The sequence below is a fragment of the Marmota flaviventris genome, chromosome 4 (assembly GCF_047511675.1).
Source record: "Marmota flaviventris isolate mMarFla1 chromosome 4, mMarFla1.hap1, whole genome shotgun sequence".
Lineage (NCBI taxonomy): Eukaryota > Metazoa > Chordata > Mammalia > Rodentia > Sciuridae > Marmota > Marmota flaviventris.
Window position 1 is genome coordinate 791,659 of NC_092501.1, and position 26,893 is coordinate 818,551.

The window sequence follows — 26,893 nt, forward strand, 5'->3', positions numbered from 1 at the left end:
TGACAGGTTCCCTCCTGCCCCAGCTCAGACCCTTCAGCTCTGTCCCCAGGAAAACATCCAAGGTGCCAACTTCTTGCCACTGCCCCTTTAAACTTAGCCTGAAATCTGTCACCTTTCTGTCTCCAGCTCCATGTCTCCCTGTCTGGCCCCTGATCCTCACCTGCATCACAAGGGAGGCTGAGCTGCTGGGCTCTGCTGAGGACCCTTGGGTTGCCCCTGGCTGGAGTCAGTCTGGGAAGGCTGTGAGGTTGGCCTGCACCTGCACCCCAAAGCCTGGCCGAAAGTGGGGGATGTTGCTACAAAGGAGGACCCACATGGATCAGGCTCTGATTCTGGGGCCACTCCTGCCCTACAGGGCAGGAAGGGCAGAAACCAGGGCTGCACGGGGAGCTTGGTCCAAAAGGACCCCATAGCTGGGAATGGACCCCAGCCTAGGCAGCCTCCACACCTACATGATCTGTGCTGGGACCCGCAGCTGTCTGGCTCCTCCCCAGTGAGGTCTCAGGGGCCTGGAGTAGGGCATAGGGCTGGTCCTGTTTACCCTGCATGGGGTTGCTTTTCCCCTGGAAGTCAGAGGATTCACACACACAAGTCACTCACTGCCCCTCAGTTGCCTCCTTGTAGCTGGACCCCACACAGCTCAGGCAGGCCTGGGAGAGGCGGGGCCTCCTTCTCCCTAGGTACACGTGCGTTACTAGGAGTTGTAGGGAGTGGCAAGGTTCTATTCACACCCATGCCCTTGTTAACTTAGTCGACAGTTATGGGGGGACCAGCAAGAAATGAAGGGGTACCAGGAAGCCACGGGAAGTGGACTCAGACTAGCCCTGCTGCCCTGGAGGCCCTCCCCAGGTGCATGTGCCCCGCCCCTCTGCCACGCGATTGGCCAGGCTGGTCCCCAGGCGGGTGCTTAGGCTGGAGCCCGCAGAGCTCTCAGTTTAGTTCTGCAAAGACCCTCCAGACCACAACGAGACCCGGGACAGCACCATGGGCGGCCTCTGGCTCTGGCTGCTCTGTGCACTGTGGCCCCAGGGTGAGTGGGAAGAGGATGGTTCCCAGGAGTCCTCTCAGGACGTGGGGCAGGGTGGCCTCCTGATCGATGGCCAGGGCTCCAACTGGGTCACTTGGCCGTCCTCAGGCTGGTTCCTGGGGGAATGGGTTACATGGGTGGTCACTCAGAGAGGCCAGGGTACAGCAGAGGCCAGAGGGAGGAACTTTGAGAAGTGAACTGTAAGAGAAGCTGGTGCCGGGGGCGTTTCCCTGTCAGGATCGTTGAGACCACAGGGGTGAGGGTTACAGGGGTGAGGGTTGCAGGGCGGCTCCAGCTGCCGGAGGAGCCAGGTTCCTGGGTTCCACTGTGGGGCTGCGGGGTGGCTGCCCTGGGAGCTCCCTGATGAGGTATGGTTCCAGCCTGGGACTCCTAGAGGGCTGCTTCTGTTACCTCTCCTGGAGGTTTGTGGGGTGTTCAGGGACAGAAGTCTGAGGTAGGTGGTCTCTGTTACCAGAGAGGGCTGGGTCCTGGGTCTGCAGCTGGATATCAAGGAGCTTCCAGGACATCAGGAAGCAAGCAGCCTGGGGTGGGGGTGGCTGCTGTCGGCTGCTATGTGCCGTTAGATGGGATCCTGAGAATGTAGGAGACAAAGAGACTTGTCCCAGGCTGGGCTTCCAGGGTCTCTGGCACACATGGTGTGCCACTCAATCTGCCTCCCCCCCACTCCTCGGTCCTGAGGTCTTTAGGCACAAAGCCCTCACCTGGGCTGTGGGGTAAGACCTTCTAGTCACTGGTCCCTGGGCCATTTGGTGATAGCCTCAGGGAGGTGCAGGCTTACTTAGGCAGGAGGCCTTTATGTCTGCTAACCACTCTTACCCATAGCGATTGCACTCAGCCCATCCTTGCCCCCCGTGGAGCAGTATGAGGTGGTGTGGCCCAAACGTCTGCCTGGACCCCGCACCCGCCGAGCTCTGCCCTCCCACAGGGTGAGTCTGATGTCCCCACCAGGCAGCCCCTCAGCTTTTCCTGTGGGGTGCTGTGTGGGTATCTGGGTACTGCAAAGCACAGCCCCAGGGCTCACAGGCAGACCCTGAGGCTGGCCTCTGCTTCCGGCTTGACCTGGGTCCCTCCCTCCTGTGCTCACCTTCTTCCTTCCTCCTGCCCCACCCTGTGGCAGAGCCTGGGGCCTGCAGGTGGGCATCAGGCTTATTGCCTCACCTCCAGGAGCCCTGCCAGACTGGGGGGAGGGTCCTCTGGCCCCAGGAAAAGGGCAGGGGCGCTTGTGCTGGTCCACACCACACCCCAGTTTTACTTGGCAGGGGCTGATCAGCCAAATTCCTCTCCAGAAGAGAAGTGGGATGATGGCTCACCACAGGGTTTTGTGTGTGTCTGACACACCTTCCGGGGCTCTGGGCTGGGCCGGGATTTCCCAGGGCTGGGAACTGAGAAGGGCTCCTGGCCTTCCAGGAGGATTCCTGAAGCCCAGTGGGTGTGCGGACCCACCTATGGACTCTGGGTATCCGTGAGGTTTGTGCTTGGGTGTGTGTGGATGTGTTTCTCGTGAGGGGCCTGTCCTACCCTGATCTTGCCTCTGTGCCCCAGGAACCTGCCATGGACCCATAGACCTGTCTGCTGCCCTGGGCTCCCACCTGCCCAGAGGCAGATGTGCATTGTCCAGAGGGCGGCAGGCTCAGCATGTTAAGTGTGGGGCCGGGGTGTGTAGGGAGCAAGGTCACAGGGTGCTGGGAGGCTGGCTGGGGTGGCACTGGAGGGGCCTATGCGCCCTACCCCTCCCCCACTTTCTCTGCTGTCCTGGCAGTAAGGGCTGCCCAGCAGGACATCCGTCCCGCTGCTTCCTCCAGGGAAAGGTGGCATTGTCCTTACCATCTGGGGGCTGGTGGAGAAACAGGCCAGGAGGCATGAAGAGCCTTATGTCTTTTTTGGCTCCACCTTCTGGTCTGTCTGAGCCTGAAGGGCCCAAGAGTCACCTGGGGGCTCTTGGGCTGCCTGGAGTGCAGGCCCAAGGCTGCAGGCTACTCAACCCTGACCCCCATTCAGGGCCTGTACCCTGAGAGTGTGAGCTATGTCCTTGGGGCCGGAGGACACACCTTCACCCTGCACCTGCGGATAAACAGGTAAGCAGGGGGCTGGCCCTCAGGTTGGTGCCCTGGCCAGCAACAGTGCAGGCTTCAGCACCTGCATCCCCCATGCTGGAGCTCAGGGAACTCCTGCGGTTCTTTTCCAGGGACCTGCTGGGCGTGGGCTACACAGAGACTTATTCAGCTGCCAATGGCTCTGAGGTGACAGAGCAGTGGCATGGGCAGGTAGGCATGGGGCTGCCTTCCTGGGGCCAGCAGGCCATGGGAGCCAGACCTGTGACCTCTCACACTTCTACAGGACCACTGCCTCTACCAGGGTCACGTGGAGGGTCACCAGAGCTCTGCTGCTAGCCTCAGTACGTGTGATGGCCTCAGGTGTGTACTCAGACCCTGGCAGGATGTTCCACTCTACAGACGGGTAAACTAAGGCCAAGAAAGAAGGGGCTTGGGATTAGACTTAGAGAAACGCTTCCTTCTTGCACGTGTTTGAAACGTGCAAAGGCACTTGTTGGACTTCTGTGAGGAGTTTCCAGCCCTGCCCAGCCTGTGGGGTAGGCCCACCCAGCTTGCTCTCCTGCTTACTGGGCCCAGGTGTCACCCATGGGGAGTTTGTGTTACTGGTTGGGGTGCAGATCAGAGCCCCTGGTCTTCCCAGATGGGCAGGTGGGGATGGGCTGGAGATGCCCACTGTTTCACTTGGCTCCCCTTCTCAGGGGCTTCTTCCGGGTGGGCTCTGCCATCCATGTGATCGAGCCTCTAGATGGAGGTGGTGAGGAGGGGCAGCATGCAGTGTACCAGGCCAGGCACCTGCAGCAGAAGGCTGGGACTTGTGGGGTCAGCGATGCCAGCCTGGACAACCTTCTGGGGCCTCGGGTCTCAGCAGCCTTCAGGCCTCAGCCCCGGGTAAGCAACATCTTGCCCCACCTGGCTGGTCCTGCCCTGGTCCCTTTGCTTGGGCCTGGGTGTTTCTGTCTGCAGCCCCAGAGCCATCCCCAAGCCCTGGAAGGTGGGTCTGGCTCAGACCCATAGCTGTGGAGCGGACTCTTTTCTGCTTGGAGCTGCCTGATGGTCCTCCCAACACTGGGCAGTGGTGGTCTCTGGGGCAGACTGTGCTGGAAACATTGATGATTCTCCCCAGAACTGGCCCCTGTCCCGAGATACCCGCTATGTGGAGCTGTATGTGGTCACAGACAGCAAGGAGGTGAGGGCATGGGGGCAAGTGGGCTGGGCAGGTTGGGACATGGTGTTGGCCCAGCCTGAGGGTCCTGTGTTCCCAGTTCCAGCAGCTGGGGAGCAGAGAGGCCGTGCGCAGGCGTGTGCTGGAGGTGGTGAACCATGTGGACAAGGTGGGCTGCGGTCTTTGTAGGGCCCTGTGAGGGTTTCCAGCTCCTGCAGGGTTTTCAGGACCCCTCAGCCACACAGGTCCATGGGGAGCCAGGTAGCTGGGGGAAGCGGGAGTGGCCACAGTGGGTGGGGCAGGAAAGACAACCAAGAGAAGATCTAACTCAGGGCTCTGTGTGTTGAGCTTGGGACCTGGCCTGCATCTGTGCCCTGTCCCCCAGAAGCAGATGGGGGGCACCCCCTGCCTCCTACCTTACTGACCTTCCACCAACCAGGCCTGACCCAAGGATTTCTGTCTTCTGCAGTTTTATCAGGAGCTCAATTTCCGTGTGGTATTGGTGGGCCTGGAGATCTGGAGCAGGGACAAGGTCCCCATCAGCCCCCATGCCAACATCACCCTGGAGAACTTCCTTTCCTGGCGGGCACAGGACCTGATGGGGAGACACCCCCATGACAATGTGCAGCTCATCACGTGAGAGGGCCTGCACCCTAACCCACCATGGCAGGGCCCTGGCTAGCCCAGGCCTCTAGGGCAAACTCTCCAGGCAGAGCCATGAGGCCTGGGGAGGGGCTAGGGGAGCCACTTTCAGGCCATCAATGTCACGTGTGTTTCTAGGGGGGTCGACTTTACCGGGACCACCGTGGGACTGGCTCAGGTGTCTGCCCTGTGCTCTCGGGCCTCCGGGGCTGTGAATCAGGTAAAGGGAGCCCCTGTCCAGGTTTACTGGAACTGGCCTGTGGGTTGGCAGCCAGCCCAGAGGCTGAGCTGGACACATGGAGCACACCTGAGAGGCCACCTCCCTCCCTGGGGACGGGTTCAACACCTGTTTTTATGTTTTAAGGGGTGGTTAGCAGGAAGCGGCACCAAGCCCCAGGTGCTGAAGGTGAGGGAGCACCTCACCTTCTGGGTGGATGGGTAAGGTGCTGCCCCAGTGAGTTCAGCCCTCTGCACAGGACCACAGCCAGAACCCTATTGGCGTGGCATCCACCATGGCCCACGAACTGGGCCACAACCTGGGCATGAACCATGACGAGAATGTCCAGGGATGCTACTGCCCCGTGCCACGGGAGGGTGGTGGCTGCATCATGGCGGCCAGCATTGGGTAAGCCTTGTGGGACACAGTGGGTGGGAAGGGGCAATGTGACAATGGCCCCTGACAGCCATACCCCCTGCTCGCAGCTCCAAGTTCCCCAGGACGTTCAGCAGGTGCAGCAGGACTGACCTAGAGATGTTCCTGGAGAAACCCCAGACGGGCTGCCTGGCCAATGCCCCTGACCCTGACCGGCTGGTGGGAGGCCCTGTGTGTGGGAACATGTTTGTGGAGCGTGGGGAGCAGTGTGACTGTGGCACTCCCCAGGTATGTCCTGCCCCAACCCCACCCTCTGCTCCTCAGCATCAGGGATGTGGCCTCTGTCCTTGTGCTGAGATGACCACCCAAGCCAGGTGCCCTGTGCACCACAACACACAAGGCTTTTGGGTGTCCCAAACAATCTGTAAGGGAGTCCAAAGGAGAGTGGTCACTGGTTGCCCCTGGTGGTTGGTGGGGTCCATCCACCCTGAAGTTGGCTCTTGCCCAGGGTGCAGCTGCTCATGCCCCTGTCTCCCAGGACTGTCAGAACCGCTGCTGCAATGCCACAACATGCCAGCTGGCTGAGGGGGCCAAGTGTGCCCATGGCACCTGCTGCCACGAGTGCAGGGTGAGCCCAGGGCAGCGGGTAGGAGGGCAGCCACACCAATAGCAGCAACTCCTGGGCCTGTTTCACACTGAACCTCTCTACGGGCCAGGTGAAGCCAGCTGGTGAGCCATGCCGCCCCCAGAGGGACCAGTGTGACCTGGAGGAGTTCTGCGATGGCCGGAGTCCAGCGTGCCCAGAGGATGTCTTCCAGGAGAACGGCACACCCTGTCCTGGGGGCTACTGCTTTAATGGGCACTGCCCCACACTAGCCCAGCGGTGCCAGGAACTGTGGGGTCCAGGTAAGGCCTGTGAGCACAGGATACAGGCCAGCCTCCGGGGGTGGCTGTGGTCCTTGGTCAGGCTAATCTGCTCTAGCTCCTAGGTGCACAGGTTGCTGCAGACACCTGCTTCTCCTTCAGCATCTCTCCAGGCTGCAGAGGCAGGATCACCCCCAGCATGGGCAGGTGAGCTGGACTGCAGAGGCCCAGGATACAGGATGTCCCCAGAGAGGAGTCTAGCTTTGTAGGGCAGGTGGCCCTCCAGGGGTTCACCCTGCCTTCCAGGATCCCAGCTTGACCTCAGCATCATGGTAGAAGGGAGGAAGGAGGGTAGGGAGGGAAGGAGGGTTTTGCCTATCTCCTGGAGTGCAGGGCCGACCATGCCCTGCCCTCTCTCTACAGGGCCGACAGATGTGGGGTCCTATACTGTGCAGGGGGCCGGCAGCCCCCAGAGCGCAGCTCCTGTACACTCAGTTCCTACTCGGGCAATTGCCAAGCTCTGCACATGGACAGCGAGGCCTCTGCCTATGAGCCTGTGCCCCAGGGCACCAGGTGTGATAAGGGGAAGGTGAGCTGAGTAGCCCAAATGCCCCATGCAGGCATGTGGGCCACCCGGACACGAGTCCCACACAGGCCCCTCTACAGATGGGTTTTCACACTCAGAGGTCTGTTGGTAGAGTGTGTGTGGGGGGTTCTCTGTACACTTTCAGGTGAGACTGAGGTGGGTGAGGGAGGCGGAGACACCTGTTCCCAGTTCATATTCTGGAACCCATAGCATTGCTGAGAACCCAGGACTCCAGAGGTTCTGGGCCTCCAGAGGCCTCCAGGGGTGGTCAGCTGACCTAGCCCTTTGGTTTTGAGAATAGGGCCAGGGCAGGGGTCCAGACAAGCTGCTTAGGAGGCCCCCTCTGCCTTCCAGATTTGCTGGGAAGGGCGCTGCCAAGACCTCCAGGTCTACAGATCCAAGAACTGCTCCGCCCAGTGCCACAACCATGGGGTGCGTGTGGCCTCAAGGGACAGCTGCCCCCTGCCTGGTGCCCCAGAAGCTGCTGCCATTGCCTGCATCTGACAGAGCCACTGGTGGTGGCAGCATTGGATGTAGGAATGGGGTCTCAGCCTTGCCCAGTGTGTCCATTAATGGGAGATCTCAGCAGGCCCCTTCTTGGGGCTGAGGCTGGAAGGGGTGACCTGGAATCAGGCCTGTGGTCATTTCCCCCTACAAGCCCAGGGTTGTGACCTGGGCAGGGGTGCATGCAAGGCTCAGGGCCCTTATGCTGCAGGAACAGCCTGCTGCACTATGGGCTACATTCCCTAAGGCCCTTTGTCCCTGCAGGTGTGCAACCACAAGAGGGAGTGTCACTGCCACGTGGGCTGGGCACCGCCCCACTGTGCGGAGCTACTGACAGACATGCAGGCAGGTAGGGCCTTCAGGGCCAGGTCTGAATTCAAGGCTGCACCTGGTCCTTGCGAGGTGATATTTAGGGGATGGTTTGCAATCAACAGCCAGTCCTATGGCAGCCAGAAGGGAGCCTATGTCCCACCTCCTAGATGATTGAAGGTAGTGTCCAGCTCAGAGTAAAATATGCCATCCTCTGCCCAGTGCTCCAGCCCCTCTTCAGCCTGGCTGGGAACCTAGGGTCAGTCAGCCCCACAGTGTCTTCTTCCCCAGTGGCCACTGAGCATGTAGCTGTCCACAGCACCCTGACTTCAAGGGCCTGGCTAGGCTGCACCCATAGCACTGTGGACTCAGAACCTGCCCCCCACCTGCCATGCCTACTGACCCTTTGCTGGGAGCTGGGAGCCCTGGAGCCCAGGGCATGGCCATGGCCGGCTGGGGAGGCTGAGGGCCCTCCCACCCAGGCTTGAAGCTGTCCAGACTGCTAAGAGGCCTGTGTTCCCCAGAACATGGGAGTCTCCTGGTCAGCGTGCTGGTGCCCCTAGTGCTCCTGATGGCCATGCTGGCCACCCTGGCAGGCGTCATCGTACACCGCAAGGTCTGGAGCCGTGTGCCCAGGAGGTGAGAACTCGCTGGTTGCGACAGATCTGTGTGTGGAACATATACTTCCGGGCCTAGAGCTATTGGGAAAGGGCCTCCACTACTGTTTGAGGAAGAAGCCACTTCTCACACAGGTTGGGGGTGCTGTGGACTGGGCTCCCGGGTGGCTGTAGCAGGGCTTGAGCCCAGGAGGTGGCTGGGACCCACCCACCACCTCAGGACCCTGCTGGGGCCCTTCCTTTCAGTGGCTCAGACAAGGGTGGTCTGGGCTAGAGGTGGGGTATGGTAAGTCCAGAGATGGGGCCCCCACCCCCAAACCAGGACCATGAGCACCCCTTTAGGATCCTGCTGTGCCCTGGGCCTGTACCTTGACTCCAAGCCAGCTGCAGCAGGATAGATTTGCCTGGGACCTCTGAGCACCTCTCCAGTGTGACTGGGCCCCAGGGATTGCCCTTTCAGGGACATGCACTTGGTCTCCTTGTGTCTTATGGCTATGACTATGTGCATTGCAGCCTGCATGGGGTCTGCCAGAGCAGAGGGACCCCAGAAAAACTAGGCTGGGGGGCGCAGCCAGGAGACCTGAGCCCTGGTGGGGACACTGACTGCTATTTCCTCTCTTCCTCTCCAGGAGTGTAGCACCCAAGACCACCATGGGGCTCTCCAACCCCCTGTTCCAGGAGGCAGGCAGCAGTGGGCCAACCAAGGGCAGGGCTCCAGGGCCCCCAAAGCTGGTGTCTACCACGCACCCCAGCCAGCCCGTCAGAGCCACTGTGGCCCCAAAGAGGCTGCCCCCTGCAGTAAGCACCATCCCCTGAGAGGCACCTGGACCCCTAGGACTCTCTCTGTCCCAGTGTATGACCCACTGGGGACATCATGTTAATTAACTCATATGTCCCTGTGTTGGCCTAGGGCCAAGAGAGGCTGCTGTGGTCACCTGTGGTGCAGGGTCCTAGGGTCTGGGAGTTCAGGGTGACCTTTTGGAGATCTGTATTTGGAGTTTGACCTTGAACTTGTGGCTCTGGGGGTTCTCAGCCTTCATTCTGAGAAGATGACACCCCTGCTGCCTCCAGCTCTGGAATGTGGCCACATGGCTGAGGGATAGGGATGGCCTTGTGTCCAGGCTCAGGAGCTGCTGGTTCAGGAGCTGGGGCAGATTTGTCCCGTACGGAGAGGCTTTGCTTGGAGGGGCTTGATGGGTACTAGGTGGGCACTCAGCCTTGCCCTCTGGGACCAGGCTCACATTCCTGTCCCCTGCAGCCTCCAGTCATGTCCAGTCCACCCTTCCCAGTCCCTATCTACCCACAGAAGGCACCAGACCAGGTGAGTGGCCTTGATTGGGATGACCAGGTGTTCTGAAAGTATCTGAGCTGTCCCAGGAAGCAGGGGGCCTGGTGGCTGAATGGGGGCACTGAGGCACAGGGAAGGCAGGTGAGCCTGGCCTAAGATGACATTAAAATGATTCAGTGAAGACATGGGGGCCAGGGGGGCACAGATCAGTCCTCTAGACTTGAGATAGGACTGGTATGTGGGGTCCTGACTCCTCTCTCCCCATCAGATCAGACCTGCTCCACCCACCAAGCCCCTCCCAAAGCTGAAGCCCAAGCAGGTAAGAAGCCTCCGCCTGTGGGGCCCTCGCCAGCCCTCATGACACTTCCCTTGGGATATGGCTTTGGGGTTTTGAAAAGGTCTCTCACAGTGTGACTCACTGGAGCCTTGTAAGTTGAGGTTAATTCCTGGACTCCCCTTTGCCCCTGCAGTGTCACAGGCCTTCCCCTAGCATGGGCTGCCTGCCCCAATGGGTACCCCTGAAGTCCCTCTCCCACCCCCATGTCACTCCCATTCCTAGAACCTGTGGGAACAGGTAGGCCCTTGAGCACTACCTCAGCTTCAGCCCTGGATGTCACTCTGTGACCATGGACCGTTCCCCTCCCGCTGGGCAAACTCAAGCTGCAGGACTGACCCAGCTTTCTCTCCTGGTGTCTGGCATGGCCCCATCTGTACAGGTTGGCTGTCCACCAAGTGTTGCTGGATGCCCTCCCAGGCAGGCCTCTGTCTACCTCTAGGTGGTCAAAGGTGGGGATCATGGTGGGCAGCTGAGGGCTGGGAAGAACCACAAAGTGGCAGGGTCCTAGGAAGTCTCCCCAAAGGTGGCTTGTGTGGGGCCTGAAGGTAAACACCCTTCCCTGCCTTAGGGAATTATTTAATTTTAATTGCCAACAAATTTTAGATTTATAGAAAATTGCAGAGATGGCAGAGTCCTTGTGTTCCCTCCATAGTCCTCCGGATTAGCATGGACACAACCTGAGCTGCTCCTGCCTTCATGAGCAGGCAGTGCTTGGCCCACACAGTGCTCCTGGGGCCCAAGTGGCTCTTGGTCCTCACCTTGCACTTTGCAAATGTTGGCTCAGTTTTGTCCCTTGATTTGGGTTTGTCTGCTCATCGTGAGTTGTCAGAGATGATGGGTTTGGGGCAGGAATAGTGAGGGAAGTGTCCTTTCTAGGATGTTGCCCAACATTATCCTGGGCCTGGTCCCTCATATCCTGTCACAGGGATGTGACACATGGCTTGGCTGTGTCTGCAGTTTCTCCCTCTGAGCTGTGTGGTTAATGAACACAGAAGAGAGGCCATTGAGGATTCATGATTCTCTCTTCAAACTGGCCCACTAGTGTTATCACCCATAAGTAACTTGACCCCCAACAACTGTTACCATGGTGTTTGCTTACTAGTGATTTTCTCTTTCCTTTTTAACTTTTTGTTTTGAACTAATTTTAGATTTACATATTGCAAAAATAGTCCCAGCAGCCAGGCTCTGAGGCACAAGCCTATAATCCCAGCACTCAGGAGGCTGAAGCAAGAGAATCTCAAGGCCGAGGCCAGCCTGGGCAACTTAGTGACAGCCTGTCTCAAAATAAAATAAAAAGGTCTGGGAGTGTAGCTCAGTGACAGAGTGACCCTGGGTTCAATTCCCAGTACTGGGGAAAAAAAAAGACCTAGAAAGGGTCTTAATGGGAAGAACAGGGACAGAAATGGGCAGAGATATTTCTAGCCAAGGACAAGGAAAAGCCAGGCAAGAAGGAAGGCCCGGGTGGTCTCCAGTCACACTGTGCCTGGTCTGAGGAAGGGAAATGCTCCACAGTGCAGTGCCTTCTCATGTTGCTGAGACCTACAGTGCTCACCCCAAGGTACCCTTTTCACAGTCCCCCTGCCCTGGGAAAGGATACATGCTTTAGTAGTTAATTATTGGTTTTTGAGCTTCCAAAGACCCACATTCTGGCAATTATAGAACCTTTCAGGGATCATGAGAGGGTGCAGGTGATGCTGCAGTGGCCTGGGTAGTTTGCCAGGACAGGGAGCTCCTCTGCACTGGGGCTTTAGCTGTCAGGTGGCGTGGCCATAGAGGGCATTTCCACAAAGAGCTTAGCAGACAGAAGCCTGCAGCCCAGCAGGAGCAGAGCAGAGGGCCATGGGGAGTTAAGTATGGGCCAAGGCCTGGCCCACTTAAGTGGCCTCTTCATCAGCTGTTTCTGCTCCCTCCCAGCCTGTCAAGCCAACCTCTGCACCCCCATTGCCACCTGTCAAGCCCAGTGCTGGAGAGACCACACCTGGAATGACTCAGGTGAGCCTCCCCTGCACACAGTTTGGAGTCTACCTGTGCCAGATGTAGAGAGCTGCCCCACTCCTGACTGGCACTGCCCTGCAGTGTATATGTGTGGCATGGGGAGGGGATTGATTTCTTTAAATTATTGTCTGACAAACTTTGGGGATTATCTGGGAGAAAAAAAGAAAAATTCATTAACTTTGTTTTAATAATCTGTCAGAGTCAGAGGACTTTTCAGTGACTGTCACTTCAACTGGCTGTCAATTTTGCCTTTTATCCCTATTAGAATAAGCAAATCTACCCTCCATATAAAGTATTAGCCATTAATACTGTGGCTACCACAGCTGTTGTCATTGTATGGACAGCACAGACTTACTGTTGGGTGAACTAAGAATATACATTTTAAGAAATATGAAAGGTGGGGCTGGGGTTGTAGCTAAGTGGAGGAGTGCTTGCCTAGCATGTGTGAGGCACTGCGTTCGATTCTCAGCACCACATAAAAATAAACAAATAAAATAAAGGTATTGTGTCCACCTACAACTACAAAAAAGAAAGAAAGATGAAAAGAGCCTGGTGCAGTGGCGCACACCTGTAGTTCCAGGGGCTAGGGAGGCTGAAGCAGGAGGATTGCAAGTTCAAAGCCAGCTTCAGCAACTTAGTGAGACTCTGTCTCAAAAAATAAAGAAAGGGCTAGGGATGTTGCTAAGTGGTTAGGGGTGGGGGATGAACTGTGAAAGGGAATATCCTCTTGTGCCCTTCGTAGCACATGATTTTTAACAGCAACCTATCTTTCTCCTGTAAGGGGGTCAAAGGCCCCAAAGTCCCGCTGAAGCCCCGCATCCGAAGGTGACAAGGGCGCCGGCCCAGTGTGCCGCCACTGCACAAGTCTGGAGAGGCACTTCGGAACCAAGCGCTGGCATCCCGGGCTCACTACCTGGGCCTCCACGGACCTGGCTGGACGCTCGGCTCCACTCAGGACTCTGGCCTGCTCGGCCTTGCTGCCAGGGGCCAGTGCTCGCCGGCTGGGCCCGCACAGCGGCGTGTGCAAGCGCTGGGGCGGGTGCACTCGGGCGGCCACTAGCGAGGGCGGCTAGGCGGTTCCCGGCGCTAGACTTCCTAACAATAAAGAGCTGTGTTTCCCCAGCAAACTGTCGCGCAAGTTCTGTGGGGCGGGAGGTCCTCAGTACACAGTCAACCTTCCTTTGGCCCGGGATTTAATCACAAGCCCTCGGTGGTCCAAAGAACTCCTCCCGGGCCCACCGAGCAGCCAGGGCCCGTCAGACCGCACCCGCCCCTTCCGTCGCCCCGCCCCGCCCCAGCCACCCTTAGACCCGCCCCTTCCGCTTCGTCTCCCGACAACAGCTCCACGCCAGTCTGTGCCCCGCCCCTTCTGGTCCGTCTCCCGGCAACAGCCCAAGCCTTCTGCCATGCCGGGCTCCAACAGGCGGTCTCCTGCGGCGCTAGGTCCGCTGCCGGACGCCCTCCGTGGCCTCTGTGCCTGGCTTGACCAGCTCCCGCTCAGCCGCCCCAAGCGCCACCTGACCCGGGACTTCAGCGACGGCGGTGCGGGCGGAGCCGCGGAGGCAGGGCGCGGTGGTAGACGAAGGTTCCCGAGGGGTGGGGACGCCTCTGCGTCCAGCTCGATGTTCCCTGGGGAAGGTGGGGTGGGGTGGGGCGGGGGCACAACGCAGGCCTCCATCTCTCCCTGGGTAAGCACTGGCTGAGCAACCCCAGTTCTCTTAGCACATGGTCCCTCCCAGATCCAAGTTCAGAAGCCCCAACCAAGTCTCCAGGACAAGCTGGTGCCTTTCCTGCATGCATCTCAGGAGGCCTTAGGAACAGTAGCAGCCAGGCCTGAGTTGGACATGCAGGCTTACCCTTCCTCCATCCCCTCAGTGCTGGTGGCCGAGATCGTGAAGCATTTTCACCCGCGCCTGGTGGACCTGCACAGCTACATCCCTGCCTGCAACACTGACCAGAAGCTAAGCAACTGGAGCCTTCTCAACAGGCAAGGGCTCCAGAGGTTTTCCAAGGCTGGCCTGGGGAGCCAGCTCTTTTGGACCGAAAGGTGGTAGCCAACACACCAGAACCATTAATCCCATCCTGTGTGCACTGAGGGAGAAGGGGAAGGCTGGCAACAAGTTTCCAGCTGTGGGTGCCAGACCCTTTTCAGTGCCAGTTCTGTCCACAGATCCTCACCCTCAACCTAGGGCTCCAGGGCTCTCCCTGCCAGGACAGCCTGTCGGTGTGGGTCTGCTTCCCAAATCACTCATTAAGCCAAGGGAACCAGGCTGTGCTCCAGAGCTGCAGACTGGCATTGGACAGGTCCCTGCCTTCATGGAGCAGGGAGTCTCATGGTCAGCAGATGGATAACAAAATGTAATCAAAGTTTTGGGTGTGGTAAATGATGTGAAGACCAACGGCCAGGGTGGGGCAGACATGTTGCAGGTCGGGGAACCAGGGAAGGCTCTGAGGAGTAACAGTGTGTAGAGTGATGGGGGAGACCTGTGGATGTGCAGGAGGGAGTGGGGAGTCCTAAGGGTTGGCCCAGAGGTCTTGGAAGCCACATGAGGACCAAGCCTCCAGTTGAGGCAAGTTAGAGGCACTGCAGGGCTCAGGCCTGGGCACATTCTGATGGTGCATGCATTTCGAAGGGCTGGAGTGGAAAGGATCCTAGGGAAGATGAGGGCATTGCCCTGACCCAGAGGGGAAAGGGTGCCTGCCATTGGTTAGCCCTCTTATGTGAGAGGAACTCAGATTCCAGGTGTTTGGGAGGTAGGTCAGCAGGACTTCTCAGAGCAGAGAGCAGCATCAGTCAGGAAGATGGGTACTTGTGCACAGTCCTTGAAAAGCCTGGCCTGACAACCTGGCGCATGAAGTGTTCTGTGGCCCCCTGATGGGGTATGGGCCACCCATCAACCGAGTGACCACTGGGCCTCTGGAGGTGCAGGCAAAAAGGGGCCTCACTCAGCCTCTCCCCTCCCAGGAAATCAGGCACTGTACTGTGGCTCAATACCTGGCCCCTGGGGGGCATTGCTCTGAGGGTGCACCTTGCTGCTTTGCAGGAAAGTCTTTCGCAAGCTGTGCTTCTGTGTCTCTGAGGAGGACATCCGTAAGGTGGTAGCCAATGTACCTGGGGCAATCGAGCCCATCCTGTGTGCACTGAAGGAGAAAGTGGAAGCCAACCCTGCTCAGGCAGGCTCACCTGGCACAGCTCTTCATGTCTGCAAATTGGTACAGCCCAGGAACAGGCTGCATCTGTTCCCATTTGCATACAGTTGGATAATCTTCTATAAGAGATAAAGCCCACAAATAGATGGTGACAAAGCCCCCACTCCCTGTGGCCCTATGGTCCAACTGAGGCAAGCCTCACATGAGGCTGTTGTCCCCATCAGCTCCCTTCCCTGAGTGCTGCTGTCCCTCACTCCCTGCCCAGCCTGACCCACCTGCCTCAGGGTGGTGAAAACACCCTGTCCCTTGGGACAACCCTACCCATACCAGCTCAGTTTCCCTGCCCCTTCCTGTCCTACAGTTTGCTCCCTAACCCCCACCCCAGAGTGGTGACTGGGAACACAGGCCAGCACATTCATCTTCTACATTTCACTTCCCGACCTGTAAAATCTGCAGGATCCAGGATTCTCCAGCATGGATGCTGTCCATTCACAGGCAGGTAGGACTCAAATCCCTGTTGCAGGCAAGTTTGACCTATCAGAGGCCCTCTTGTCCTCCTGTGAGGGGCATTACCACATCCCCAGACTGCCCTGTGGCACTTGCAGGCTCACACACCTGAAAAAAGAGGGCCCAACAGGCCCCTGAAAATAGTTTTACTTGCAGACACCTAAGATGGGGCCCTGGCTCCATCAGCACCTGGAGAGCAGTCCCCTAAGGGGAGTCCACAGACCATTCATTGTGTCTCCAAATGGAACACACTTCAAAGTCACCCAAGGCTGTGCAAGCCCAGCATGATGGCATCTGAATCTGCCTAACCCGTGGTCTGAACACCCCTCCCACCCACACAGACAGGTGCACACCCTTAGAGGCAGGGGACCTGAGCTGATGGTGTTTGTCTGTGACACAGGCCTGCTAAGCCCCTCAGCTCCCACCAGTGTGAAGACCCTTCAGAAGCAGAGGGCCTTGGAGAAGAAGGGCAGCTGTGCTTGTGAATGGTAGGCCCTGTCTCTCAAGCCCTCTTCCAGGCCTTCCTCTCCCCTTACTTCACCAACTGGATTAAAGTGTGGTATCTGCCTTTCAGTCAGGACCCAGCTGAAGGGGCCTGGGAGCACCTGGCCAAGATTCAGCAGTTGCTGGAGGACAAGGAGCAGGCACTGGACATTCTGCAAGAGACAGTCCAGGTATGGCCCAGCTGGGCACTCCTTCCCAGACATCCCGAGCTGCAGGATGGGCAATCAGAGGGACCTGCTGCCTGCACTGTTAGCAGCTTCAGTCCAATCCCCAGCTGAGTTCTTGCCATGCTGGCTCTGTCCCAGAGCAGGGTTTCGTAGTGGGTGGAGCAGACAGAACCTTGGCAGGAAGAGTCCACATTTAGTTTGATTATTTAGAAAACAGTGTATGGAATATTCCAGTCATACCCAGAAGCAGAGAAAAGAGTATAAGTCCTTCCCACCACCAGGTATCTACTGCCAGCCTTACCACCTTATCAGTCATGAGCCCATGTGCGGGGGCCACAGGCCAGGCCCCAACAGAAGTGCTGGGCCCAGGTCAGGGAGCAGAAGATGCTCCCTTTCTGGGAAGTGAATGGGGTGGGGTGCTGATTAGAGTCTCCTGCTTGCTCCATTCCAGCCTGGGTGGGACCTCTTCCTTCTCCCCATCTCCCAGGGGGCCAGGGTCTGGCAAGCATCTTCAGCCTGGAGCTCTGTGAGCACATAGGTATGTGTTGCTCACCTGTTTATATTGTGCTTAGCTGGCTCTGTGGTGCTCACCTGACTCTTCAGGAACACACCTGCCCCTCTGCTGTCTCACAGGGGCCTCCAGGGTTCCTGTGCTCAGAAGGGCTCCTGCTACTCTTACCTCTCCCCAACCTTGGCAGCACAGGTGGCAGCCCAGGACCCATGACAGTGTAGGGGTGGGGCAGGCCTGCTGGATGGGCCTCACTGTTGCAAGGCATCAGAAATCGCAACAGCATCTCAGTTCCTGAGACCCAAATCTTGATGAGTAGTCTTCTTGAGAAAACAGGAAAGTGATATCATTGTGTGGCTTTGGATGTGCTGAACGCCCTCTTGTCATCAGAGGGCCAGCAGAGAGGAAGCTGTGGGGAGGAATGAAGGGCAGCTCGCAACCCTTGCTGTCCCCACTCTGGCTCTGGCTTGTGGGCTGACCCCGTGAATCATAAGTACTTCATTTTAGAGAACCCAGAGAGGAAACAGCTCAACCTGCCATCTAAGGGTTGACACATCGAGGGCCATTTGCATGTTACAAAGTGAGATACAAACCTTGGAGTCAGAGAGACCCCAGGAGTCATCGTGGGGCAGTTTATGTGGTGGTGGGTGGCAGCTGGAGTGTCGCCCTGGTCACTCTGCCCCTCGCAGCTTGTCACTGAGCCAGGGGCACTGGCAGGGTGGCCAGGGTGTGGGCCATGTGGAGCAGCCACACCACCTGCAGGCTCAAGGAAGGTCCGTGTCTTGTTTTGAGTGACAGGAGGCCACCCTTGCCCACCTCCCCACCTCATGCAGCCTTTTCACACTCCTGACCTTCACCTGGACACATGGTTTGGAGCAGACCAGCCTTTTCTAATCCAGATTTCCCCATTTCTCACCTGGGGCACATGACAAGGCCCATGCTGCTAGATGGGGAAGGTTTGGGATATGGTCATTCTTGAAGCAGGTGTGGAGGGCCACAGGCACCCCAGCCTGAGCCTTGCTGTGGCCACCATGTCTGAGGCAGATGTCTCCAGAGGGCCTTTCTGCACCTTCATTCAATTAATTCAAGGTTTTCTTGGGTTTCCAGCTTTTAGAAGTAAACACCAAATAAACCATCTAACTGCTGTGTGTTCATTCGGTTAACTGTTAACTCAGCAAAGATGCCCCGAGCACCTGCCAGGCCCTGGGCCCTACCCCTGCCCACGCCCTTCCACCTGGAGCCAGGGGCAGGCTGGGGGGCCAGGGGAGCTCCAGGAGTAAGCATAGGGATGGGAAGAGGAAAGTCATCCCTTCCCAGAACCCCCACCCCAGGTTCCTCAGACTCATTTCCCATGGGGCCCACGTCCGTTCCTTCCCGGTGTCCCCACGAGAGGTCCTTTGCTCCTGCCTCTGCTGTGTGGCACTCCTCCCCAGAGGCAGAAAGCACACATGTGGCCTGGCTGTTTGGATGCACCTGATGTCCCTCAGACCTGCCTGGCTTCTTGAAGATTTTGCAGATGAAGGTGATACAGCTGGAGCACCTGGTGCAGCTGAAGGACCTGCGGATCGCAGAGCTGACGCGACTGGGGACCGAGGAGTGCCGTGTGCCCCCGGGAGCCCCATCCTGAGCCAGCCAGACCCTGACCTTGAGCATGCAGAGCCTTGCTCCCACCAGTGGTTCTTCTGCGCGTCCCTGCACTGTCCAGCAGGCTCCGGGAGGGACGTCTGTATAAGGCACAGGTTTAGAAGCTAGAGTGGGGGTTGGGTTCCTGCTGGGGGTCACCTGGGGCCATACTGCCCCACAGATGGGTTTGGGACACAGCCAGTGGGGTTCTCTCCAGCCCCACGTTTCATCACTGCATCTGTGAACACACGAGGTTGTGCTGTGTGCTCTGTCTGGGCCTTGGGGTTGTTGCCCAGGGGGTGGGAATCATGGAGTGAGCCACACCAGAGTCTGAGAGATTCCACAGACAGGGCCCCAGGAAGTCACCTCCATCTGTGCTGGACTGTCCTGTGGAGGGAGGGCATGAGGGCCCATGAGAGGCCCTGAGAAAGTGAGCTGCCCACCTCACCTCCTCTGCCTAGGGAGGCTTTGGGAGCCAGGGTGGGGTGTGGAACCTGGGCCCACTGGCCTCTGCAGGCTTCATTGATCCTTGACCTGCTGCCTCCTCACTTCTGGGGTAGCTTGTATCTCAGGTCAGGGACACTGTGTGACCGAGGTGCACCTGACCCTGGTCAGCTAGAGGCGCAGGGCTGCGACTGGCTGGCCTCTGGGTCTGCCCCCTCGCTGGAGCATTCACAGTGCAGGCAGGGCTGGGCTGACTGGAGCCCCACTGCCTCATCACAGCTGCCCTCCCTCAGGGCCAGTTCCCTGTCCTCCTGGGAGAAGTGCCGACTCGGGTTAGGGTTTCAGAACCCATTTCCTCCCTGAGTCAGAGGCACATCCTGCTGCCCCTGCCCACCTGACCCTGAGTCACTTTACAGCCAGGAAGGCAGCTTCCTGATGACTGGCTCTGTCACCATCATCCTCGTCAGCAGCCTGGTGCCCAGAGCACTGCCCCTAGGAGAGCATCCCCAGCCCAGGTGACCAGGGAGGGGGATAAGGAGGGGGACAGCTGTGGGTGGCCCCGCGGATTCCTGACGTCAGGAGTAGGGAAGTCTTTTCCTAAATCCCTAAGAGACGGGAGCTCCCAGGTCCCAGTGGCATAGCTGCATTGCACCTGGGGGCAGGGCAGGAAGTACGTGGACCGGGGCCAGGCATCCAAGTCAGCACAGGCCCTGCAGCTTCAGACCCCCTCCAGCTGGCCTGGATGCTACTCTAGGCTGAGCCTGGGAATTCCAGGGGCCCCAGCACCTTCTCACTCCTTCCCTGGCCCCTCTAGGGCCCCTCGCTGCCCCCTGGGGCAGTGACAGTACAGGGCCAGCTGCTCTGCTCCAGTTGCCCTTGGCCTGAGTGCACACATGCGTGTGCATGGCCAGACACATGGGCGTCACACACAAACACGAATGCTCACACATGAGGCTGGTTGACTTCTTGTTGAGGCTGAGTGTTGGCCTGAAGGAAGGCAGAGGCTTTGTATGTGTGTGTGCGTGTGTGTGTGTTTGCAGGTAGCACTGTGGGTTCACATACATGACACTGTGCATGACACTCCATGGATGTGCGTGTGTGTGACTGACACCATGTGTGGTGCTGTCTGTGACCAGAGGTGTGTGATTTGATTCTGCATGTGTGGTGCTGTGTGCACGTACACACACAGGCACACAACTATGTTGCTGGCGCAGGTGGCCATGGCAGGGGCAGGGCCAGGTGGACCAAGGGGCTGTGTTTTCTGATGCTGTGAGGTTGTGCGAGGGTGCCCTGGGCTGTCTCCGTGGTCCACATCTGCCTGCTGGGCCCTGTGGGGCTGGGCCTTGGGTTGAACACAGGATGTAGCTCAGGAAATGGAAAACAAGGCCCAGGGTGACAGTGCCACTCTGGGAGGGACCCACTTCCCACTGGATCAGGTGCCATGCCAAGGACAAGAAGAGCCAAGTAGGTGTGTCTTGGAAGCCTGGAGGCTGGCAGTTGTGCTCCATTCACCCGGAACACCCTGTTCAACTGAAGCTCGCCCACCCCAATCCAGGCCCCCAGGAGGTTCCCTACAGGGTCCAGGCAGAACCTCTGTGCAGGGCCCTGCAGCCAGGGTGGGACTGCATCCCACTGTCAGAGTTTAACCCTAATGCTGGCGGCTACTGGGGGGTGGAGCCTGGAGGGTGCCCGCCCCCAACAGTCACCTGGGCGGGGCCACTCAGCCATCCCACAGTGGCATCTGCACAGTGTCTACTCTAATGAGGTGCTGAATCCTGGGCCACTCTGCCTGGAGCGCCCCCCCCAGACTCTGGTTGTGTGCTGGGCAGAGAGTCTTGCCCTGGACCAGCAAACTGAGAACCTGGCTCTGGGACCCCCTGTACTCACAGCTCCAGGCCTTTGTGTCTTGGGCAACCATGATGCCCCTTCCCAGCCCTACCCTGTTGCTCTCGGGAGGCCCAGCTCTGCTGCCCGTGTGCCAAGGGGGCTTCCCGTGGGACCTCAGCCTGGGGCTTAAGCATCAGGAAAGTAGGCCACTCACACCATGAGCCGCCCCGAAGCTGCTGCCCTGGCTGAGGGACACCTGGTCTCTGGGGCTGGGGGAGGTATGCCTGGCACAGGCTCACCAAGTAAAGGCTTCTGGACCCTGTCTGGGGAGGGCGGCCCCAGCACAACCCCTCTTGTTCCTGCTGGTCCCCTTCCACCCATGCACTGTGCCCCGCACCCTGGGAGGTAGGGTCTGCCCCCACCTGGGACCCAAGCCTTCTGACACCAAGACGGCCTGACCCAGGGCTCTTGGGTCAAGTGCTTCAGGGTCCCCAGGAATGTTTGCTGTTGGGGTTAAAGGTTAAAGATTCTCCAGGGACAGCAGGATGGGAGGCAGCATGCAGGGGGTCGCTGGCACCTGACCTCCAACCAGCACTGAAGTGCATGCTTCACTGCGGTGCACTGTGCTTGCTCACAGAAGCACTGGTCCTGGCCACAGTGCAGAGATGCGGCGACACTAGGGAGCAAGCAGCGGAGCATCATCCGCCCAGACCATGCAGGTCACTTCCCACACGGGGAAAAGGTGGAAACGGGAATGCGCTGGATGCTCCTGCCCCAGGGCCAGGCCAGCAGGATCAGCTAGAAAGGAGGAGGGTGCCCCAGCCTCTCAGGCAGACTTTCCAGTGTGCTAGGTATTCCACAGCTGAGCAAAAGTGACACAAACCTGTAATCACAGCGACTCAGGAAGTTGAAGCAGGAGAGTGACACGCTCGAGGCCAGCCTGGGCAACTTAGCGAGACCCTTTCTCAGAAAAAAAAAGGGGCTGGGTATATAGCTCAGGGGTAGTGCATCCCTGGGCTCAGCCCCCAGTACTGCAAAAGAATGATAGGTTTCAAGGGGAACTTCAGGGTACTCGAGGTGTGAACTGAGCTGCTACCATGCTGTCTGCAGAGGCCTGGGTGAGGGCTCCCCACCACTTCCTCATTTGCAAAATTGGGAAGTGTTGGAGCCCACCAGTGGCTCTGCTCCACCCCCTAGAGGTGGCCAGCTCACTGCCCCTGGCCCTCAGCCCTTGGCCAGGATGGCCCTAGGGCCAATCCAGTTTTCTTGTTCCTTCCGTGGCAACACTGGTCAGCAACATGGCAGCCCTGGACTTTAACGAGAGGGCCTGAATTTCTTCATTTTCCTTCCTTTTATGTCTTCCTCTTCTGATCCAAAAAGGACTTGAGAAGGCTCTTGCATGAGCCATATCAGTCAGAAATTAGCCAGGACTGCTGGGGAGGGCGCCTGGGTCACGGAACTCCTCTATGTAGGTAGGGAGAACACAATATTGGCATCCAATTGGCCCCTTGACAGCCTGGGGCCTGCTCCCAGTATACCCCACTGAGGCCGGTGCCTGGATGGCCAGGGCCCGCGCAGGCTCCAGTGCTTCTGAAGATGGGAAGACATTTCAGAGCCCAACCGGAAACACCACATCTGACAGCTCTAGCCAGCAACCTTGGATGCTGCACCCCTGCCTGGCTCACGCCCTCATGGAGAGAGTGAGGAGGATAACAGGGTGTTCTGCCAGGACGTAGGAACCGCAGAATGACTGCTAAGTAAAGAGGAGATGCTGAAGGGGCTGGCAGCTCTGGCCAGGGAGCAGTGGCTGCAAAGGCCCTGGGGCCAGGCTGGGGCTGAGGTGCTGGAGTGGGGAATGCAGGCAGGTGGCTGGATTGAAGACACTGGACACACACACTAGGTGCCACTGCTGGAGCCCATTCTTGCACTTTAGAGAAGCAGGTGGGGGGGGGACCCAGGGTCAGGGCTGTCACGGGGTGTGGTCAGGAGGTGCTGGGGTCCATGCCATGAACTTCCTCAGCTGGGAGGCTCTCTGTACCCACTGCACATAGCCTTCTGCACGGGTTAAGATTCTCTAGTCATTTAAGAATGAATGTCAGGGGAAATTTGCTGACTCTCTAGGCTGCATGGAGGTGGTAGAGGTGATGTCTCTGGTGACCAGAGACTTATGCTGAGCAGGTGCTGTCATGAAACACTGCAGTGTCCACTCAGGTCCAGCCTGGGGCAGTGACTCAGCATACCAGTAACTGCCCAAAGGTGACAAGAGAAGGAGGACAGGGACATCACAGAAGTCCAGTGTGTGGTGGAAAGGGGTCTTCAGAGTGAAAGTGACTGCAAGTGTGCCTCAGGAGGCCTTGGGGGACCCTACTCTCAGACACCCTGGGTGAGGACCCCTGCTCAGATGCGTCTGGAAGACTGCATGCTCGGCCCATGGAGCTGTTCCCGGCTTGTCCTGTGTCTCAGCTGCCTCCAGGCCTGCCTGAGGTGGCATCTGTGGGTTAAAGTCACAGCAGCTGCCTGCAGACCCCAGCCCAAGTCAGTGGGACCTGCTAGGTGCCCCAGAGAACACTGGTGTTGCCATGAAGCGGGAGGTGGGTGACCTTCAGAAAACCCATCGTTGAGTCCTGAACCTACACAAGGCCAACAGCTAGCACTGACCTTGTGGCCAAACCCCTACTTGGTTCTCAACTGCGAGTCTCCGTGGTAACAAGGTACTGTCTTATAATTAGGAAGCAAGGGAAGTAGTGGTTCCTAAACAGGTCTGCGAGTGTCCTGCTGTTGCTGTTTCACGTATCTGAAGTCCATTTTCATAACTTGGAAAGGGACATACATACATGCTTAAAAAGAAAATATAAAAATTCCCTCAAGAGCCATCCCTGGGGCCAGGTCGCATGAACAATGACCTCTCAGTCTCAGCCCCTGGTGTAACAATGACCTCACCCACAAAGATAGAGCCCAGTGGCAGGGAGATCCCAGACCCTGGCAGGGTGATCCCCACCCTCTGGTCTTTTCCCCACCCTGCTCCCTGCTCCCACTCCATCCCTCCCGCTGAGGCTGCAGGAGAGGGAGGCCAGTGGTGGGTGCGCTGAGGTCCCTGGTGCTGCACACTGAGCAAGTTTTCCCCTGTACCCCACATACAACTCTGGGCTCCCAGGGGTCACCCGAGAATGGACTGCAGGCCAGTCAGCAGCTGGTCCAGCTGTGCCTGCCTCCTGTGCCCAGGGCCAACTTGGCCAGCTTGTCAGGAGGGCCTGACCCTCCCTGCTCTGCTCCAGACTTTCTGATTCCCTTCACTCCTTGCCCCAGGTGCCCTGGGCAGCTGCCTTTGTGTCCCTCAGCTACCCCTCCACCGTCTCCTGGTTGACATGTTTGGACACATACTGCAGGGGAGAGGGGTGGGGCACACCCTTTACTACCTGCGCTGACCCAGCCTGAGGTCCACTACCAAGTGCTCATGTCATGCCTCAGGCCCACACCCAAGCCTGAGCCCCCACGCACACACAGGCACATGCTGTTCCCCGATGGGCCCACACACAGGACACAGCACAGACCTCATAGCCCTGCACAGCCCTGAACTTCTAGAAGGTGTGTGAGGCCCCTGCTCTCTTCTCTGTGGCCCTTTGAGCTGCTGGAGCCAACTTGGAGAAGGTCAGGTGTCCCTTTCTTGAAGTTCTTGCTGCCCTGGCCCTTTGGGGGCAGCACTCCTAAGTCCACTAGCAGCCAGGGCGAGGTCATCTCCGACCCCACCTCAGGACCAGGGTCTATTCAGCCTTTGCCACCCCTGCTGGGGCTCAGTGGTGGGGTCTCCGGAAGCTGCATGGCCTGGGGGGGCCTGGGGTGATAACACCCTCAGCTCCTCAAGGGGCTCTCACAAGATCCCCAGCCTAGTCAGGCTGGGCAGCCTCTCCACTGGCCAGGAGGGTGGGGAGAGTCTCCTGGAGAACCCCAACTGGAGCAGCAGTGGGCCCTGCGGCTCATCCTGCTTGCCTGCCCCTCCGTAGATGGGACACCTGGACCAGGACTCACAGGCAGCCAGCCCTGTCAGAGGCAGGCCTCAGCTGGAACCCTGGGAAGGATGAACCTCTGTGGCCAACCTAGGATGCGGCCCCCGCTGCACCTTGTCCAGCTGGCCAAGGATCCACGGAAACGAAGGAATAGAGGTTAGGAGGGTGTGTGGTGTTCACGTGGACATATGTCATAGTGTGCATGTGCTCCCCAGACAGCCCAGGGCCAGGCTCCTACCACATGCGCCCAGGGCTCCCCTGGAACGGGCAGCCAGGTCAGCAGTCTGGACAGTGCAGCCATAGTCCTTCCAGGGCAGGTCTTGGAGGCCATGCACCCCGCGGCCTTGGAAGGAGTGTTCCCATGGCCCGCGAGTGTCCGGATACAGTGGGGTGGGTGTGGGAGAGGAGAAGGAAATACCGAGAAGCTGAGATTATCTCTCCCGGGGGAGTCTCAGGCCCAGCCTTGAAGCGCAGCCCTGGTGCCAGGGCAGGGGCCAGTGCCAACTGGGTCACCCCCTCCACAGGACCCTGGGCACCACTGCCCATGGAGACCTTCCCACGGGCACCCCATTCCCTTCCCCACCTGGGTCCTCGCACCAAATCCAGGTCCTCTCTGTACAGTGGGTGCAGGGCCATCAGATTTAGCAAGTAAAAATCCAAATGCCTGTGGAATTTGAATTTCAGATGCAGGATGATAATTTTTAGTGTCAGTTTGCCCTATTGTATTTCACTGTGCTGAGAAGTGACCCACGTCAATTTGAGGTGCGTGTCTGACTATGTCCTGGGTTCTGCTGGCAAAGGCCACACGAGGCCGGCAGTCTCTCTGTGCAAGCTTTATTTTTATTTCTACTTTGTTTTATTGAGATGGGGTCTGCAGGCTGTGGGGTGAACGGTCTCCAGTGTCTAGTCTCAGGGGCTTCCCAAATGCAGTCTGTGGTCTGCCCCTGTGAGACACAGTGCCCCAACAGCCACCTGGCACCCATGATGGCCACTCTGGACCCAGGCTGTTCCTCCCCGAAACCCCCCAAGTTTCCAGGGACTCTTGGGGCAACCCAGCTTGAGGACAGTCTTTCTGGGGACCAGTGACTTCCTTCCTTTTAGGCACACATCTGGGAAGGTATTGCCAGGCCCCAGGGTGATGCAGATTTAGTTTATAAGACTCTGAGGGGGTTGTGCCACTTCCTCCCAGAGGTGGAGAAACTACGGCCAGGAGTAGCAGCCTGCCCAGCCCAGTTGTGAGCTGCTTCTGTGTGGAGTGGCCACCCAATCCACAAGGGCTGCCCCTGGGGGTGGAAAAGGCGGAGGGTCTTAATTCAGGTAAACTGCTGTGACTCCCAGGGTGCTGGACCCAGGGAGGGGTGCGGGGCAGTCTGGGGTGCAAGGGCCTCACCCACACTCTGCAGTGAAAACACAGGGGTGTTGGTGCAGGGCCTGGATCTCCCTCTCTGGGGAGTACAGCAGGGGAAACCCACCAAAGGTTAACAGGGGGTACCTTTGGAGGGCTGCAGCCTGGCCTGCTTGAAGACAGCTGCAGCCTGCACCCACCCCCACCGGCTCCAGAGGAAGCACGAAGGAGGGACCAGGCTGGCCCGAAGGCCACCCTTATCGCTCACCAGCTCTGCGCCAGGCACGTCCTTCCAGGGCCACAAGGATACTCTCTGTCCTCTAAGCAGAGGGAGGCTGGCCCAGAGTGTTTGGAGATGTGGGGGCTGCCTTTAGGGAACATGGAGCCCAGGACTTGGCAACATGGCCCTGTCCCTTGGGGACCTCCTGAGCCCAGCTGATGCAATGGGGACCAGCACTCGCCACCTGGCTGTGCTTGCCAAAACCCTGGGGTCTTCCTGGGGTGGGCCGTCAGTCTGGAGGCCCCAGACTGACGAAATGGTAGGAAGGACACCTGTGGAGGCCTTACCACTTAGGGTCAGGGTGGGGTGGGGTCCACACCTGGACTGCCCACCTGCATTTAGGCCCTGTCACCCCTGCTCCTGCCATGCTTTGCCTGGGAGTTCACTGGACACATGGGAACTGGGCTGTATGGCCCTCTGGCCTGCAGGTCAGGGGCCAGCCTTAGGGTGCCAACACCCCTGCGCACAGGTCTATGTCTCATTCAAAGCACTGGGGAGCCACAGGGGAGCCACAGAGAGGGGTGGCTGTGGTGAGC

The 26,893-nt window shown here is 58.5% G+C and overlaps 2 protein-coding genes across 11 annotated transcripts; both read left to right on the forward strand.

Annotated features, from left to right (window-relative positions):
- The first annotated feature begins 919 nt into the window (after positions 1-919).
- Adam8 (ADAM metallopeptidase domain 8) lies at positions 920-13,210 on the forward strand. Of its 8 annotated transcripts, none has more exons than XM_027924929.2 (24): positions 920-1,030; positions 1,871-1,974; positions 3,047-3,123; positions 3,234-3,312; positions 3,386-3,462; positions 3,801-3,990; positions 4,226-4,288; positions 4,365-4,433; positions 4,734-4,900; positions 5,045-5,126; positions 5,383-5,531; positions 5,609-5,786; positions 6,037-6,126; positions 6,215-6,404; positions 6,488-6,569; positions 6,786-6,951; positions 7,303-7,380; positions 7,717-7,801; positions 8,286-8,400; positions 9,008-9,176; positions 9,637-9,699; positions 9,935-9,985; positions 10,383-10,452; positions 11,918-11,996. In XM_027924929.2, exons 1-23 carry the CDS (start codon positions 985-987, stop codon positions 10,440-10,442), a joined length of 2,430 nt encoding a protein of 809 aa, XP_027780730.2. In that variant the 5' UTR covers positions 920-984; the 3' UTR covers positions 10,443-10,452; positions 11,918-11,996. The 8 variants fall into 8 exon arrangements, with proteins under 8 accessions (XP_027780730.2, XP_027780732.2, XP_027780731.2 ...); XM_027924927.2 differs by lacking the exon at positions 10,383-10,452 and adding an exon at positions 12,780-12,925 and having other exon boundaries at positions 921-1,030; positions 11,918-11,995; XM_027924931.2 differs by lacking the exons at positions 8,286-8,400; positions 9,008-9,176 and adding an exon at positions 12,780-12,870 and having other exon boundaries at positions 11,918-11,995.
- Positions 13,211-13,287: 77 nt separating this feature from the next.
- LOC114083825 (sperm flagellar protein 1-like) lies at positions 13,288-18,706 on the forward strand. Of its 3 annotated transcripts, XM_027925096.2 has the most exons (8): positions 13,288-13,573; positions 13,874-13,985; positions 15,043-15,211; positions 15,605-15,647; positions 16,056-16,143; positions 16,230-16,329; positions 16,778-16,864; positions 18,342-18,424. In XM_027925096.2, exons 1-7 carry the CDS (start codon positions 13,405-13,407, stop codon positions 16,862-16,864), a joined length of 768 nt encoding a protein of 255 aa, XP_027780897.2. In that variant the 5' UTR covers positions 13,288-13,404; the 3' UTR covers positions 18,342-18,424. The 3 variants fall into 3 exon arrangements, with proteins under 3 accessions (XP_027780897.2, XP_027780895.2, XP_027780896.2); XM_027925094.2 differs by lacking the exon at positions 16,778-16,864 and having other exon boundaries at positions 18,342-18,706; XM_027925095.2 differs by lacking the exon at positions 16,778-16,864 and having other exon boundaries at positions 13,288-13,540; positions 18,342-18,706.
- The last annotated feature ends 8,187 nt before the right edge of the window (positions 18,707-26,893 follow it).